Consider the following 17,881-nt stretch of genomic DNA (forward strand, 5'->3'; position numbering starts at 1 on the left):
TAGTAAATATCAGATAGGATAAATATGGATGTGCAGGTGCATTACACTCCTATTTCATCTATATGCCTATATTTTTCATATCCTAATATTAATCTCCTATACAAAAGATGTTTAAGCCTATCTATAAATGATCAACATAGCAATTTTATAAAGTGCAGCAAAACGTATATTTCTGCGCATTCCCTTTTAAGGTCTGACCCAGGATCAGCCGTTTACCCACCCATGGATTTACGAAATGACGTAAAAGCTGACTGTAGATCGGCTGCTGAACTTCCGCCTTTATGTGCGGGATGACGTCAACCGTGACGTCGGGCTTTAATTCCCGAGGTCAGTGTGTTGCGCACATGAATAATTATTACTCTCTGTTAATTGTAGGCGTTCAGGGCTAAACAATACACAAATGATTAAATCAAGCAACATGAAAGTGGTTGAATTAGATATAATGATTGCAAATTGTTTGATTATTGCTCTGTGCTGCACTGTTGTTATGCGCTTTAGTGATGACAATAAATCACTGTGAAACTGAAAATTAATTAAATTAGTATAGCATAATTATATAGTAGGCCTATTTAAACAAATATTGAATATTATTAGTAATCAAGATGAGCAAAACATATTTCATTTGTCTCAAAGTGTATTTCTGACTCATTGTATTTGTCAAATAATCCACCTATTATTCCATTCATTACTCATCCTTGAATCACCTAGGAATTTCAACACATGTATCTACCTCAAGCTAGATAACAACATCAAACCTCATCCCATGATCATGACGCAGCACAATTACAGTCTGACTTTTGCAGGATGTCTGAGGTAAAATAACTTTATGAGTCTGTCCATTTATATGCCATATTGCACACACTCAAGTTTCAAAAAATAGAAGAATAATAATAACAGATCTAAGAAAGCTTATACAATGTGAACTTTTTAAACTTTTGACTATTTTGGGGAAACATCTTATAAAAATTAAAATTCGTATACACAATGAAAAAAAAACATAATTTTTTTTTCAAAAAATAAAGTTATAGGTCGGGTATAAACAGATGTGGCGATTAAAATAGAATAAATCACTTTTTGGAAGTAACTTGATGCTTCAAACGATTACATTGTTATGCCAGTAGGTGGCGACACGTGACTTAAAAATGTATTTGTTATCCAGTGCAACAAGTTAAGTCTTTATTAATTCATTCAAATTAATTAAATATAGGCTAGACCTCTAAATAGAGACCTCTACATGACATTTTAGACCCTTTTTTTCACATTTCTGGGTTTCTCGGAAGCGGAAGTTGTCATATAGTGGGTAAAATTCTATAGCAGTGAATGAGAAAATACATTAAATATATTTTTGTGTTTCCATGTTCTCAAATAGCAAAAGAAAAACTCCACAATAGTGTTTTCACAACTTTCAAAAAGAGGAAAAAAATAGAGATCGATTGATAACGGCAGTCAGAAGAGAGAAAGATGTCAACCTTACCGTCACTCCCATTAAAGGCGCTGTATTAGAAACACCCTCAGTTTTTTGTAATTTGATGCAAAGGTAATACATTACTAAGTATAGTGTTATAAATGTACATACATTTAAAAAAAAAAAAAAAAAATGAAAATATAAAAAACTTTGCAGGATTTACTATATTGATGACCGATCTCTATTTTAAAGTCATCATGAAATCAAAATTAAGCCTATTTACTTTGTTAGCGCATATTACTAGTCTTGTGTTGAACAATTAATCCGTGCAAGTTAATACACAGAAAAAAAAATTATTTGTCGTGGTAATCTTACTTCCGGTCTGGAATGACGTCAGTTTGACGGCTTGGGTTGAAAACGATTGTGTGATTCTCAATTTATCCAGAATCGTGCAGCTCTAATTTATAGTTAATTTTAAAAGAAATAATAGAATGCAGAATATGTTCATAAACTTGTTAAACTCTGATTTTTGTGTGTGTATTAGGCCTCTTTGATATTTTGTACACTCTTGTTGTTGTTTATATGACAAAACTGCAGTGGAACCATTTTTTTTTTAATAAAAATATGTTTATTAAAGGTGCAGTATGTAAGTTTTTTTTGCAAACCACTAGGCCAGTGATATATATTTTATTCACCTGAGTACTTACAATATCCCAAATGTTTCCAATTAATTGTAAATCGTTAGAAAATTGCAATTTTAACCAAGGCTCTGGGACGTGTGAGGAGTTGTCAATTGTGTCATACCCGCGTTACCCTCGGTTTCCGGCAGTGGCGTAGCCACGGGTGTGCCAGGGTGTGCCGGTGCCACCCAAAGTGGCAGCTGGCACACCTAAAATAGGTCCAGGTGAAATTGCAAGCACAACAAACCTCACAAGTATCGAAAATGGGATACTTTCCCATAGACTGGAGTGAGACCATAGACGTCTCGCGAGCTGTCGCGATCATTCGTGGCTCTCTGTGGCTTGTAGCGCTAAGCCCTTCAGTTCATGCAGAGCGGGCGTGAACGGACCAACTCTTCCACATGTAATAAACATGAATGAACATCCAAAGGTATGTTGAAAGATATAGTAGAACTTACCAAAATCCGTATCATGTCATCTTTCATGTTCATGTTTCAACTGTGGAAAGGTGTCATTAAAACATATTGTAATAATGTCAAATTTACCGTCACATTTACCTCAGAAAAGCCCTTCAATGTCCAAAAACGCATCAGTCAGCTACAAAAATGAACTTCGAGAGGAGCATTTTGCTAAATATATGCACTATTGCATATTCATTGTATTTGTGCTTAACATGTACTTCAATATTGAATGTATAAATCTGTTTTATGACAGCCACCATTTAAATTTTTAGGTCTATATAAAAATGAGTAGAAATAGCCTATAATTGTCATAATTTTTTTTATTATAACGTTATTATAAAAACTGTGTAATTTATATGTAAGTAGCTTACAAATAAATTAATTTTTAATATTATAGTGATGTAGGCTACCAGCTGTGGTTCCATGTATAATTTACAGTGTTGAGAGAGATTTTTTTCTTTGAGGAAATTTGCTGTACCTGACGGGCACTTCGGTAAAGTTGGTTTTATATTCGCACATTCGGACTTCTGGTAAATTCAGACTTTCCAATAAATGTGCAATAAATTAATGTTTGCGAATTTTAAGCAGCGACATGATATTGACAACCAACGATTGTCAACTTACAACATTTTTCACATTCGATCAAAATAGGCAAGTATTGTTTTAATGGCATATTTACTTGTGAATGTCCACTGAATGTCCAATGTAGTGTGATTAACAAGGCTATTGAATACGGATGTCCGAATGTGCGAATATAAAACCAACTTTACCCTGACGGGCCCCAAATTAGTCAATAATGAATCAAGGAAATCAAATCGAAATCAAACCACAAGCTTCAGAATCAAAATCAAATCCAATGGTGAAATTTGTGTCAATGCCCAGCCGTCAATCATTTTTTTGTTTGTTTTGTTTTTATTTAAAGCAAATGTTGTTTTTTCCAATTATTTTCTTGTCAGAGTGCACCAGAATGCGTCGTTAAAATCCCGAAAATGGGGGAGGATGCTCCCAGACCCCCCTACAACAATTTCAATTACAATATTTTGTCCGGTTGCACATTAATCGGACAATAAATATGGCACACCCAGTTTTTCTGATGCACACCCAGAGTCACTTTTCTGGCTACGCTGCTGGTTTCCGGTTTTATTTTGTAGAAACTATGGATACACCAAAGACGCTTTAATATATTACACGTTTTAATAGACAAGGGAACAACTGTTTTGATATATTTATAGACAGAAAACGAATTATTGTTATATAGCTCAACATGTTTAGTCTTATTGTTTAAATCTAATTTTCTTGATTTTTTGCGAGTACCATGCTTTACCACGCCTCAGAGAAAAACACTATTTTGTCAAGTAGCTAACATTGCATAATCAGATGCAGATTTATTTTCAGTAATAGTAATACAGAATTTTCTCCATCATACAATACATTTTAAAATTAATTGCATGCCATTTATCAACACAAGCCATCCAGCATTTAATATATTATCGATCTATCTTACTACAGTGTGCAACAGTGTCTCACAGCAGCCGCTGAGCGAACGCACAGAGTAACGTTATAACATCATTTTCAACACACTCAAATGTATCTAATATGATAAACAGAGCTGCGTTACCTCATACTCATGACTGGAAAAGCGGAAGCGGCGCCGGCGACTGTGGCATAATAAAAGTTCTGCTGCTCGTGATGCGTGTTGCGCAATCGCTCCAGCGGCCTCATTCAGCTCCCACAACACTCGGTCCTGCTCTGCTTCATACTACAGTAAAGTTAATGATCACATCCATGAACATGATTTCTTTGCGAGTCCTATCCCGATTATTTCCACCGGCTGTGATGTGAAGACCACATGTCCCAAGATTCCACGCTCAAACTTGCCATCATCAAGCTACACCTTTGTTTTGAACAGGCCTCTAGCGACCTCTAGCGGACATAAATATTACATACTGCACCTTTAATAGATCGCCTAGTTTATTATAAAATACTAAAACGGCGAAAAATAACAAATGTGCACTGTTGCCCCCTTCACTGTCAATAAATAAAAAGAAATATGGGTGAAAAAAACCCTCCTGTCCCAGAACTACAGACCCTTTATTAGTTAAAGATTAACATATTTATTGAATATGGTGGGAAAAAATCAGAGTTGCTAAAAAAATGGGTAGCAACAACTTAAGAAATAACAAACAAGAACAAACTGTAGTATGTTTGGCCTGACTAATGTAATGTATTAAGTCATATTTATGCCCTAATAATATGCATAATTAAGCAAATGTTGAAGTATAGCCTACGTGGTATTTCAGAGTTCATGATTTGGATCGACCAGGGGTGAGTTTCCCGAAAGCATCGTTAGCCAACTATGGTCGTAAGTCCCATTGAACTCTATTGGTAACGACGGAACTTGCGACCATAGTTCGCTTTGGGAAACGCACCCCAGGGCGGTGATTTTTGTCACTTTCTGGTGGTATTTTGTAACAACATTGATGGTAATCATATTTGTATTCATTCTGTACTTTTATTTAACTCTCGTTATTGTTAAGGTGTGGTAATTAATTCATTTATGGACCAGTCAGTCTTGAAAAGGCGGCAAATGCATCGCGCATGCGCATATAGTTGCGTTGAAAGCGCGAAGAGAAAAATGTTATTAGAAAAGAAACGCGCTTCTATCAGCGTTTAACAGCTGTTAAAATATTAACTGATACAAATGCAAACAAAAACAATGGTCATCATGTAAAGGGAAAGAAGAACTAAAAAGAGGAAGACTGGGATGAAGAGGAAAAGCCATTAAATAATAATAAAAAACGCAACAAACTGTCTGTGTTCTGTGCTCGAGTTTTCTAGTCAAATATCACAGTGGTCGCCAAAGTCAACAAAATGAACTCGCGAGGGCACTTTTACAATTTTAGAGGAGTTGAGAAGGAGTAGCTGATAAGAAAGAGACTTTAATAAATAAAATAACTGACAAAACGTACTCACTATGTATTAGTTTTGCATTGTAGCTTTGACAACAAAATACGATACACTGTATCAGACAGGTTATTCGTCTATATAATGTATTGCGATTGAAACATTCCCAACACATCAATATAATAATAATATTATTAATAAACACTCATTTATTTAATCGATTCTAATGTAATGAATGATGGCGGCGGCGGTACGCATGCGCACAAGACTAGTGCGCTGGTGGTCCGGTAAAAAAAAGAGAACTTAAAACCACCCACATATAGAAAAGCTCTGTGATTGGACGAAATCAACATTTCAAACCAAGACGGAGCTCGCTGATTGGTTATAACGCTGGACCGTAGCGCGCTATCGCTGAAGTGGGCATCATTGTGTTTTCCCTCCGTTTCAAGCGAAAAGAGAAGAAGCTCGTCTGACGATATGGTAAAATAAGTTTTTAATTGCCTAATTTCTCAAATAAATCCTAGCTCGGACCGATGTGCTTTGTGTAAACCGTAATTGTGCAGCGCTTTAATTCCGTGCACGTGATGGCTTTTAATAAGCTCGTAGTGTTTGTGGGTTTGCAGTGTTTTGGTAAAAGAGCGCCGACCATGGGAATGAAGTGAATTGGGTGTATTATTCTGCTAAATTAATCAGAGAGCCAGAAAATTTGTGTACATTTAATATTTAGATTGCAGGACAAAGTTTCCTGGCTTTATAGCGCATAAACACATTATAACTCTGGCTGATGGAATAATTTTAAGTTGGTAGAGTAGAGATAACATCGTGTTTATAAATAATAATTATATTTCTTATGTTTTTTTGCTAACTCCTGGTGCAAATAAACTTTTAAAGGGGCTCAATCTATTTAAAAAAAAAATGAAAAAAGGAGTCCGAGCAAAAATGATTACTAGTCTTTTTCTTATTTGATCACTCCATTACTGAAAATGGTCTATAACAATACAAATTGCCTATATAACTCATAAAATTATTCAAATTCACCAGTGTTTCTCCCTTTTTTGTGTTGCGTTTGATTTGAAGAAAAGTTGCCTCATTCACATTGAGCCAATGTAATTTCAGTGAGACTTTTGAGTAAGAAATCCTTTTTTCTTGTGCTTACGCAGGCAGGAGGAAAGGCTGGAAAGGACAGCGGAAAAGCCAAGGCGAAAGCAGTCTCCAGATCACAAAGAGCTGGTCTGCAGGTACGTATTCCTCTGCCAGAGAAGAAAAAAAATGGACTGTTGTTAAATTTAACTGTATTACGTTGACCGTTTCTTTGGTTTATGCGTTTCAGTTCCCCGTAGGTCGTATCCACAGGCACCTGAAGACCCGAACCACCAGCCACGGTCGCGTTGGAGCCACAGCAGCCGTGTACAGCGCAGCTATCTTGGAGTACCTGACTGCTGAGGTAATGCTTTTATTTTAGCACAGTTTGTTAAACAAGCCTGTTGGATGTCATAGTGGCAGGTTGTTGGCTGGCTGTGATTTCTGTTATACATTAATCGTTTCCAGTGCATCTGTAAAGCAAATACAACCACGTTCAAACCCAGTGCTTGTAATATTGGCAGGTGTTGGAGTTGGCTGGAAATGCCTCTAAGGATCTGAAGGTGAAGCGTATCACTCCAAGGCATTTACAGCTGGCCATTCGTGGTGACGAGGAGTTGGATTCGCTTATCAAAGCCACCATTGCCGGCGGAGGTGAGTTTTATTTGCGTAACACAGGATTTTTCAAGTGTCGTAGTTTTGGTGCTAATATTTCTTTCTGTCTTTCCCTGCAGGTGTGATTCCACACATCCACAAGTCTCTGATCGGAAAGAAGGGCCAGCAGAAAACTGTATAAGATGCATTGATGTTCGACTCTGTCCTTGTATAGTAACGGCAATCAGCATTGAGAAAGCAGTGGTTTTTGTGTTATGTTTCCCCATTTTGTTTGGTTATGTTTTGTAAGTGTAGTTTAACATGACTGCGGTTAGAGTTTGATGTACTGTGTCCATGATTATAATGGGGGGCTGTTACGTATTCTGGGGTAAAGGAAAACTAATTTGCCTTTTTGTTTAGTTGGGTTAAGGCAGAGGTCTTCAACCCTGCTCCTGGGGACCCACTGTCCTGCAAAGTTTATTTCCAACCTACTTCAGCACTACTGCCTGCGTGTTTTCAAGCGAGCTTCAGGTGTGTTTGATTAGGGTCAGGACTGAACTCTGCAGGGCAGTGGCTCTCCAGGAGCAGGGTTCAAGACCTCTGGGTTAAGGAGTAGGTTCTGGGGTTTTGTGAGGTGTGGGTTTCATTATTGGCTTTTTAAAGTCTTGTTTTATACAATAAAATACTTTTTTTTCCCTTTTTTCTAAATGTTATGCATTTCTGTGATTTTTCATTTGATACATATTCCTCATATTAGCTTTATACTGTGATAATTACTGCAAGCGATATATTGATAAATGAATACCAAAGCTGCAAGTAATACTTTTAATTTTAAAATATGCACACGTTCCCTCTTTCATATGTCTAATATGTCGAAAACAGAATGTTTCTTGTCTTTGTTCAGTTATGAATGACAAGAATCATGTAAAATGATAGCGCTTTTTATTCAAAACTGCGTAATTTCATTAAGTTCAATAGTTTCCATCGCTGATATTACTGTCAGTATTTGATCATTTATATTGCAAAACCAAAAAATATTAAATATTCCGCTACTTGCATCTTTCCACGCACTCTTTCACCATTAAAACTAAAGCCTTTTCTGTAAACCGTGAGCCTCGCCGCCTTTAGTTTTGACATTGACGAGTGCTGTTAGAGCACTGAGGCAGAGCAGCCTAAAAATGAAGGCTGATTCTAGGATCTGACAAGGTATTATGTGAATAAAATGTGTAGAAACATTTTTTTAAGCTACATTCCCATGGTATATATCTTCTGGAACAGAAAGTACATAGAAATTACTTCAGCATGGGTGCTGTCAATTTTACTTTAAAAATATATTTAAAAGCACTTGGGTAAAAGTATTAAAGCAACTTTTCCCAATGTATCTGTAGGCCTAGCTGATTTTATAATTATTTTACATTTAATTATAGTTGATAATCAGATAAATGTTTCTTTAACAAATTATTTAAAAGTTTGTAGCCATAACATGACGTTTATTGTCTGTTTTAAATAAAAGTAACATTAAAAAGTGAAGTAGGATGGAAAAAAAAAACATTTAATAAGAGAGAACAATTTGTCATAATGACATGCAAAATATATTATTTGTATTTTGATAGTATGAAACTAAAATTGTAAGGAATAAGTAAGATTAAATGTGTAACAGTTCAGTATGATATATTAAAGTACTGTTCAAAAGTTATTAGAATGTTTTTAAAATAAGTCTCTCATGCTCACCAAGGCTAAATTAAAATTTTTATATCAAAAATACAGTAAAATTGTGAAATATTCTTATAATTTAAAATAACTGTTTTCTATTTGAATACACTTTAAAATGTAATTCATTCCTGTGAATTTTCATCATCATTCTGATATGCTGATTTGCTGCTCAAGAAACATTTATTATTGTTATCAATGCTGAAAACAGCTGTGCTGATTAATATTTTGTTGAAACTGATACACGTTTTTCAGGATTCCTTGATGGTCTGGAAAGTTGAAATCAACAGCATTTAGTTGCAATAAAATAGTTTTTTAAGATTATAAATGTAATTGATGTCACTTTTGAATCATTTTATTAAATCCTTGCTGAATAAAAGTATTAATTTCTTTCAAAAGAAAAAAAAATGAAGTGCTTAACACCTCTTGAAAGAAAACATAAGCAGTGTAGTCAAATAGAAAATGATTTATTTATACACTCCTTTTGTACACAGACATGAACGAAATAGAACTTTTACAAGATTTACAAACATATTTAAATAATTCATCAAAACAATAAAAAAAGATCACATTTGTTATTGCACTTCACCCTGTATTCACAAATGTAAAGATGTAAACAAAGCCTGAGGCAACGCCTTGACTAACAGGCAGAAATGAAGTTTTGTTGGCGGTCTCTCCTCTCACTGTGTGCTGTAGTAGTGAGAGTGGTACGGCGGATACGGCGTCATCATGGAAGCGTTGCTGGGATGGACGGGAAGACTCTGTAGGGTGCTGTATTGATACAGGGCCTCCACAGATAGGCTCGGCAGGCTTCCGGCGGTGGCAGGACCGTAGTGGAATCCGGAGCCGTAAGGTGCCTGGCTCTCCTGGACCCCCGGGTAGAAGCTGGGATACGGAGCGGCACGGAAACTGTGCAGGTCGGAGTAATGCATCATATGTGAGGCCACCTTGGCCTGGCAGGCGTGAGCGAGGCTGTCCTGAACGGTCCGTTTCAGCTTCATGCGTCGGTTCTGGAACCAGTTTCTGATCTGATGGAGAGAAGGATAACGTGAGTTCACAAATCGCTTAAATCACATTATTGAAAATCAATTTAATAAGGTCCCATTATTAGTTAACGTTAATGAGCAAAACATTTGTTACAGTATTTATCCATTACTTTGTTAATATTAGTTAATAAAAATACAGCTGTTCATTGTTAGTTCTTGTTAGCTGTCCATTAAATAATATGGTAACACTTAAAAGGAAAAGTTTTTCCTTTGTGTTGTTCGCGTACAGGTGACAACGTTGTCAAAATCCCGTTCAAACGGATCCGCGAAAACGACTAAAAACGCTGTATTCTGCTGCCAGGCCAGTAGGTGGCGATGTCGTTTTGTAATAAACACTACGTGTCTATTGATGGAACACGTAATACGCGTATATCGTTTTAAAAAACGTGCACTTTGAATCGCGTTTTCAAAAGTTTGCATTTTCAGGCACCCAAAACGCCATTGTCATGTAATTGTACGGAGCCCCGCACATGACATGCAAGAAAAAAAAATTTAATCGTGCGATGATTTACTAATTCGTCCCCTTGATTTACTAAATCGTGCGCACAACTTTCTAATTCGTTCCCTCGATTTACTAAATTGTGCACGATTTATAAATCGAGGGCATGAAATAGTAAATCGTGCGCACGTTTTAGTAAATCGAGGGAACGACTTAGTAAATCGTGCGCATGATTTAGCCTACAATTTTTTTCCTGCATATAAATTAACGGCCGAAACACTGTTATTTATTTGAAAACGGTGTTGTGTAAATGGCCCCTAAGTTCACAGTGCATTAACTAATGTCAACACATACAACTGTTAATAATACATTAGTGAAAGTTTAAATTAGGGTATGTTTACACAACAATGACTAAAAACGGAATATTCGACAATGTTGTCAAAATGATCCTCCTTCACACGGACCGTGAATATGACTAAAAATGCTGTAATATGCTGCCAGGCCAGTAGTTGGCGATGTCACTTTGTAAAGAAACACTATACGTGCTGATAGACTGAAAACATAATATGCATGCGCATGACGTCACCGTCACGTTTTTTAGTTTACATGAAGATGCTGAAAACTGTATTGATTTCAAAAACGTGCACTTTGAAACCCATTTTAAAAAGTTTGCATTTTCAGGTCACCAAAACGCATTGTTGTGTTTTTTGTTTTTAGTTGAACACATGATAATGAAGTTTTGGGGGCCTAAAAATGCACATTTTTGTAAATGGGTTTCAAAGTGCACTTTTTGAAAACAATACAGTTATTGCCTCCATGTAAACTACAAAAACAAATTTGTTAAAAAGTGTTTCTTTACAAAGTGACATCGCCATCTACTGGCCTGGCGGCATATTACAGCTTTTTTTTTTAACAACAATTTTATTTATCACAAATTATCACACGTTTTAACATTTAAAATTTTCCATTATATTACAGTGTTTCTAATCATTTTATCAAATTATTAGTTCACCCAAAAATGAAAATAATGTCATTCATTACTCACTCTCATGTCGTTCTAACATTAATTTGTGTTTGGAACACAAATTAAGATATTTTTGATGAAATCCAATGGCTCCGTGAGGCCTGCATAGACAGCAATGGTACTTCCTCTCTCAAGATCCATAAAGGTACTAAAAACATATTTAAATCAGTTCATGTGAATTCAGTGGTTCTACCGTAATATTATAAAGCGACAAGAATATTTTTTGTGCGCCAAAAAAAATAAATAATGACTTTTTAACAATATCTCGTGATGGGCAATTTCAAAACACTGCTTCATGCAGCTTCAGAGCTTTACGAATCGAATCAGTGAACCGCAGCGCCAAAGTTACGTGATTTCAGCATTTTTGGCCGTTTGATACACGATCCGAATCACTGATTTGACACAAAAGATTTGTAACGCTCTGAAGCAGTGTTTTGAAATTGCCCATCACTAGATATTGTTAAAAGGTCGTTTTTTTTTTTTTTTTTTTTTTTGCATTAAAAATATTCTTATCGCTTTATAATATTAAGATTGAACCACTGTAGTCACATGAACTGATTTAAGTATGTCTTTATTAGCTTTATGGATCTTGAGAGAGGAAGTATCATTGATGTCTATGCAGGCCTCACGGAGCCATCGGATTTTATCAGAAATATCTTAATTTGTGTTCCGAAGATGAATGAAAGTCTTATGGATGTAGAACGTCATGAGGGTGAGTAATCAATGACATTATTTTCATTTTTGGGTGAACTAACACTTTATACAGTGTTTTTTATTTGTTTTAATTTGTATTGACAATGGTTTTGACTTTTCTGTTTTTAGTACATCATGTAAACGTACCCTGAGATTAATAAATGCTTTAGAAGTATTTTTCATTGTTAGGTCATGTTAACTAATCTAGTAAATTAATAAATGGAACCTTAATGTAAAGTGTCATCAAATTAAAAATAAATAAATAAATCGACCTCATACCTGTTTATCAGACAGATTTAGTCTTTTGCAGAGCTCAGCTTTGTCCTGGGCTCCCAGATAAGCGTTTCTCTTGAAGGCTTTCTCCAGACTGTTGATCTGCTCGGCGGTGAAAGCCGTTCGGGGTCTGCGGCCAGTAGAGGGCGATGCAGATGGAGCCGGTTCTTTGAGAGCCCCAGGTGAAAGAGAACGCCCACCCTCGCTCTCGTACCCTGACGTCTCCTCCTCCTCTGTGCTGCTGCTGAAACCTGGCTCTGATGCTACGAGAAAACAAAGACAAATTCATATAAAGATTAAAATTGGAGGTCAGGTCACAAAAAACAACTATGCAAGAGAGAAAGAGACATTTGTATTTAAATTGAAAATGCTCAACTGAAAAATAAATACTATTAGGAAATTTAGGGGGGAAAAAACTAAATTAAATTAAAGTAGATCCTATGCAAACTGTAAATTTGAAAAACAAAAACAAAAAAAAACAAAAAAAAACTGCATTCAAAGTGTATATATATATATATATATATATAGTAATTTTAACCATGTTAAACAATATTTCTACTATTTTTAACTACTAATTCAATAAAAAAATAACATTGATTATTTAAAATGTAAATTAACTGTTTTTATTTTAATATATTTTAAAATGTAATTTATTCCTCTGTTGGCAAACCTTTACTTCTGTGCTTTATTTTTGTAACTATAACATGATTCAGAAAACATGGAAAATCAGGAGAAATGTACAGAGCCAGTTAAAGAATCATTTATAAAAATTAAATAAAAAATTAAATAAAATGATAGTATTTTTAGATCTGTATTTTACATCAACTTTTTACATTTACTTTTACTTTCAACCAGAATTATTTATACGATTTTACTGTTAATTATATGAAAAACAAAATAAAACCCCAATAGCATTTTTTACATTATTTACATTAAATCATGAAAAAATGCACAGAATTCAACATGGATTATTAGAGAAGTATTTTACCGTGAGTGTGTTGCTGGATGATATTGTTGTCATTTGACTCGGTCTCTTGCGTAGATGTACACAGCAAACTGTTTCCCGGCTGCGCTGGCTCCATACGTTTCTCCCGAACCTCCGCGTTTTCCGGTCTCCATCTGCTGTAGAAGCCTGGAAGGCTCTCGGAGGCTGTGCCGGAGGTGCTCGGGCCGTCCCGGCCGGGAGAGTCCCAAGAGTTTGAGGGATGTGTGGAAGCCGAGCTACACAAGGCCTGGCTGCTTTGAGAAAGCCACTCGATGGAAAAATGCCCCTTCATCTCAGAGAACGTGTCCAAATCCAGCAAAGAAAGACAAATATCCGGTATTAAACAAGGTAATGCAGTTGTTCTTGTGTCCAGAAGTGGAGTCCCGTGACTGAGCGAGTCAGCTCTGTGTCTGTGTTCTGATAAGCGTGGCTTTGGGTTCACTGATCAACACCTCCAGCATGGGGCTCAAGTATTTATAGGGCTAATCCCAGCTCATTTACAATTCACTCGGCCTGGATCAAAGGAAACATCCTCCCCTGTCCTGATCTCCACCCCTTCAGTTTTCACAAGTGTGGTAATGAAGACGTCTCAATCGGCCTTGAGTGAACCCATTAACTCCTGGCACCAGTAAGTCTGGAGATGTAATCCCCTCCCTAAAACCATCTCTGATCCCGTCTCCTCGCTGAGGTGTGTGTGTGTGTGTGTGTGTGATTTCATATGTTCACGCTAGAAGGGGTCTGATGGAGGAAGTTCAAGGTTAAAAACAGTCTGAGTCATGGAATTCATAACCGACAGCAATCTTAAAAGTTGACTGCTTCATGAGAAACCAGTGAAACGTTCTTCAAACTGACTGAAAAATGTTGCATATCCAAAAGAAATTTGTTTATTTAATCTTTTTTTCTTTATTAAGAGTCACTTCCAGTGCAACAAAATGAAGCTCAAACATTTCAGTGTTAAATGATGAAAGGATTTACAAATTGTTTGTTTGTTTGTTTGTTTGTTTGTTTAAGCACAATAAAATAAAGTTTTCAGTTTTTCATAGTCCGTCATCATAAACTCAGAACTGATCAACAAATTGGGGGAAAAAGGAACATCCAGTTTGTTTGTTTGAATTCTAAATCAGGTATTTTTTGGGTTGTGTCATTTATTTATTTATTTATTTACTTATTTAAGTTCATAATCAGGTATTGTTTAGGTTGTGTCATTTATTTATTTATGTATTTATTTATTTATATACTTATTTAAGTTCATAATCAGGTATTTTTAGGTTATGTAATTTATTTATTTATTTATATACTTATTTAAGTTCATAATCAGGTATTTTTTAGGTTGTGTCATTTATTTATTTATGTATTTATTTATTTACTTATTTAAGTCCATAATCAGGTATTTTTTAGGTTGTGTTATTTTATTTATTTATTTATTTATTTATTTATTTATATACTTATTTAAGTTTATAATCAGGTATTTTTAGGTTGTGTCATTTATTTATTTATTTATTTATTTATTTATTTATATACTTATTTAAGTTCATAATCAGGTATTTTTTAGGTTGTGTCATTTATTTATGAATTTATTTATAAACCTATTTAAGTTCATAATCAGGTTTTTTTTTAGGTTGTGTCATTTATGTAATTATGTATTTATTTATATACTTAAGTTTATAATCAGGTATTTTTAGGTTGTGTAATTTATTTATTTATATATTTATTTAAGTTCATAATCAGGTATTTTTTAGGTTGTGTCATTTATTTATTTATGTATTTATTTATATACTTATTTAAGTTCTAAATCAGGTATTTTTTAGGTTGTGTCATTTATTTATTTATATATTTATTTATTTAAGTTCATTATCAGGTATTTTTTAGGTTGTGTCATTTATTTATTTATGTATGTATTTATTTCTTTATATACTTATTTAAGGTCTAAATCAGGTATTTTTAGGTTGTGTAATTTATTTATTTATTTAAGTTCATAATCAGGTATTTTTTTTTAGGTTGTGTCATTTATTTATTTATGTATTTATTTATTTATATACTTATTTAAGTTCATAATCAGGTATTTTTTAGGTTGTGTCATTTATTTATTTATTTATTTATTTATTTATTCATCTATTTCTTTATGTAAGTTCTAAATCATATTTTTTAGGTCATGTGTCATTTTTTTTATTAAGTTCTAAATCAGGTATTTTTTTAGTTTATGTGTAATTTATTTGTTTGTTTATTCATCTAATTCTTTGTGTAAGTTCTAAATCAGGTATTTTTAGGTTACGTGTCGTTTGTTTATTTATTTATTTAATTTATAAATCATGTATTTTTAGGTTACGTGTCATTTGTTTATTTATTTATTTTCAGTTCCAGTGCAACAAAATGAAGCTGAAACATTTCATAGAGTCAGATGAGAAAATTATTTTGGTTTTCATTTAATTTTTAATATATTTATTTATTTTTACTACTTCAAAAATAAGCACAAATATTTTTTTCAGTGTCTTTAGAATAAAATGATTGAGTCAGATCAGTTTGTTTGTTTATTTGTTTATTGTTTGTTTCTCTGATATAACAAGAGTGAAAATGTCTCTCTCTGTCTCTCAAACAAACAAACACAAGCGCTCCGTCTCTCTTAATGTTCCTGTGAGTGTGTGCAAACGTGTGTAATTGAGCTGTTGTTTCTGCTCTTTTCAGCAGGTATTGGTATCAAAGCACGCGGCTCTTTTGAAGTGGCAGGTAGAGGTTAATGGGCTGTTTTAGAAACACTACACGAGTTTGGAGACAGTAGTCTGCAGAGAACAACTACTGATGGAGATAACTGCCGGGGCCTTGGATCTATTCACCCCCCCGAACGGGATCATTACGCATAGTTGATCTGGTTTATCAGCTGCTTGCTTGAGATTAAGTTGATCAGTCCCACTATTGAAGAATACGTGATTTCAAAGCCTGCCAGACACTTTTGATTATCAGACGAGCAAATAAAACAGCCTCAGATTGTCCCATTATTGTTCCTAAAGGATCTGAAGGGTTTGATCCCTTTTGGGCTCATTGAAGGAAAAACAGAAAGACGGCGCCAAGGGTGGAGATTTTATGCATACAAAGGTTCACTAGAAGATTTATTACCTGCCAGATAGATCCTGGCAAAGCTTTCAATGGCAACTTATTTATTTATTTATTTATTTATTTAATTAGTTATTTTTATACAGAGTGACTGACTGTATTCATTCAGTCATTTATTATGGTATTTTTAAGGCCATGTATCATATTGTCTTATTTGTTTATTTTTTTTCTGAATCAGGTATTTTTTAGGTTATTTATAGTGTGGCAGTTTTGGTTTTTATTTATTTTTCTAAATCAATTGTTTTTTTAGGTTATTTGTCATGTGGCTGTTTTGGTAATTATTATTTATTTATTTTTCTAAATCAGGTATTTTTTAGTTTATTTATAGCGTGGCAGTTTGGGTATTTATTTATTTTTATTTACTTTTTATTTTTCTAAAATCAATTGTTTTTTAGGTTGTTTGTCATATAGTGTGGCTGTTTTGGTAATTATTGTTTATTTATTTATTTTTATAAATCAGGTATTTTTTATGTTATTTATCGTGTGACTGTTTTGGTATTTATTTATTTGTATTTATTTTTTATTTATCTAAATCAGGTATTTTTTAGGTTATTTATAGTGTGGCAGTTTTTATTTATTTTTCTAAATCAATTGTTTTTTTAGGTTATTTGTCATGTGGCTGTTTTGGTAATTATTATTTATTTATTTTTCTAAATCAGGTATTTTTTAAGTTATTTGTCATATAGTGTCGCTGTTTTGGTAATTATTATTTATTTTTCTAAATCATGTATTTTTAGGTGATTTGTCATATAGTGTGGCTGTCTTAGTGTTAATTATTTATTTATTTTTTGAATCAGGTATTTTTTATCATTATCATTTATTATTATCATTATCATTTTTTTAATCATTTAATCAGGTTATTTGTCATTATGTGGCTGTCTTGGTATGCATGTATTTATTTATTATTTATTTATTACATCAGGTATTTTTAGGTTATGTTTCATATAGTTTGGCTGTCTTGTTTGGATCATTGTTTGATTGCTTTTTTCTTGGCTTGGTTGCTTTTTTGATGATTTATTTCTAATTTTTATTTTTTTATATACTTATTTATTTTAAAAATGAGAGAATAAAATGTTTTTTGCTTCTGGGATACTAAAAACTGATAATGGTGCACCATATCAAATATCATAAAAAGAACAGTCAATATTATGCACTAGTGTATAAATATAAAGAAAACAAAAAAAATCATTTTTTCTTGAAGAATTATATTTTGCATTTTTTAAAAAATATATATATATATATATATATATATATATATATATATATATATATATATATATATATATATATATATATATATATATATATTTTTTTTTTTTTTTTTTTTTTTTTTTTTTTCTGGATGTTCTGGAAAAGGCATTTTACAGTTGTTTGGAAATATTTAAATTATGATTACAAATTATGAATGGAAGCAGCTCCTTTACAATGATGTAAAACAAAATCAGAGAAATAATGTCCATCTCAAGTAATCAAATAGCC

General features: G+C 33.6%; 2 protein-coding genes across 2 annotated transcripts; one reads left to right on the forward strand and one right to left on the reverse strand.

Annotated features, from left to right (window-relative positions):
* The first annotated feature begins 5,779 nt into the window (after window positions 1-5,779).
* Window positions 5,780-7,832, forward strand: LOC125262407 (histone H2A.V). Its single transcript, XM_048181169.1, has 5 exons — window positions 5,780-5,930; window positions 6,611-6,688; window positions 6,781-6,894; window positions 7,055-7,184; window positions 7,265-7,832. Exons 1-5 carry the CDS (start codon window positions 5,928-5,930, stop codon window positions 7,324-7,326), a joined length of 387 nt encoding a protein of 128 aa, XP_048037126.1. The 5' UTR covers window positions 5,780-5,927; the 3' UTR covers window positions 7,327-7,832.
* A 1,448-nt stretch (window positions 7,833-9,280) lies between these two features.
* Window positions 9,281-14,377, reverse strand: ved (ventrally expressed dharma/bozozok antagonist). Its single transcript, XM_048181170.1, has 3 exons — window positions 13,298-14,377; window positions 12,316-12,572; window positions 9,281-9,862 (listed from the first exon to the last, which is right to left on the reverse strand). The coding sequence occupies exons 1-3, from the start codon at window positions 13,584-13,586 to the stop codon at window positions 9,515-9,517; spliced, it is 894 nt and encodes a 297-aa protein (XP_048037127.1). The 5' UTR covers window positions 13,587-14,377; the 3' UTR covers window positions 9,281-9,514.
* Between the last annotated feature and the right edge of the window lie 3,504 nt (window positions 14,378-17,881).

This window comes from Megalobrama amblycephala, linkage group LG2 (assembly GCF_018812025.1).
Source record: "Megalobrama amblycephala isolate DHTTF-2021 linkage group LG2, ASM1881202v1, whole genome shotgun sequence".
Taxonomy (NCBI): Eukaryota; Metazoa; Chordata; class Actinopteri; order Cypriniformes; family Xenocyprididae; genus Megalobrama; species Megalobrama amblycephala.

Excerpts from the sequence above, each read along its gene's own strand:
- ved (XM_048181170.1), bottom strand. The coding sequence starts at position 13,586 with ATGAAGGGGCATTTTTCCATCGAGTGGCTTTCTCAAAGCAGCCAGGCC. Across the intron at positions 12,573-13,297 it reads CATCCAGCAACACACTCACG|CATCAGAGCCAGGTTTCAGC; the intron begins GTAAAATACTTC and ends GTTTTCTCGTAG. Across the intron at positions 9,863-12,315 it reads TAAATCTGTCTGATAAACAG|ATCAGAAACTGGTTCCAGAA; the intron begins GTATGAGGTCGA and ends TCTCTCCATCAG.
- LOC125262407 (XM_048181169.1), top strand. Across the intron at positions 6,689-6,780 it reads CACAAAGAGCTGGTCTGCAG|TTCCCCGTAGGTCGTATCCA; the intron begins GTACGTATTCCT and ends TATGCGTTTCAG. Across the intron at positions 6,895-7,054 it reads TGGAGTACCTGACTGCTGAG|GTGTTGGAGTTGGCTGGAAA; the intron begins GTAATGCTTTTA and ends TAATATTGGCAG.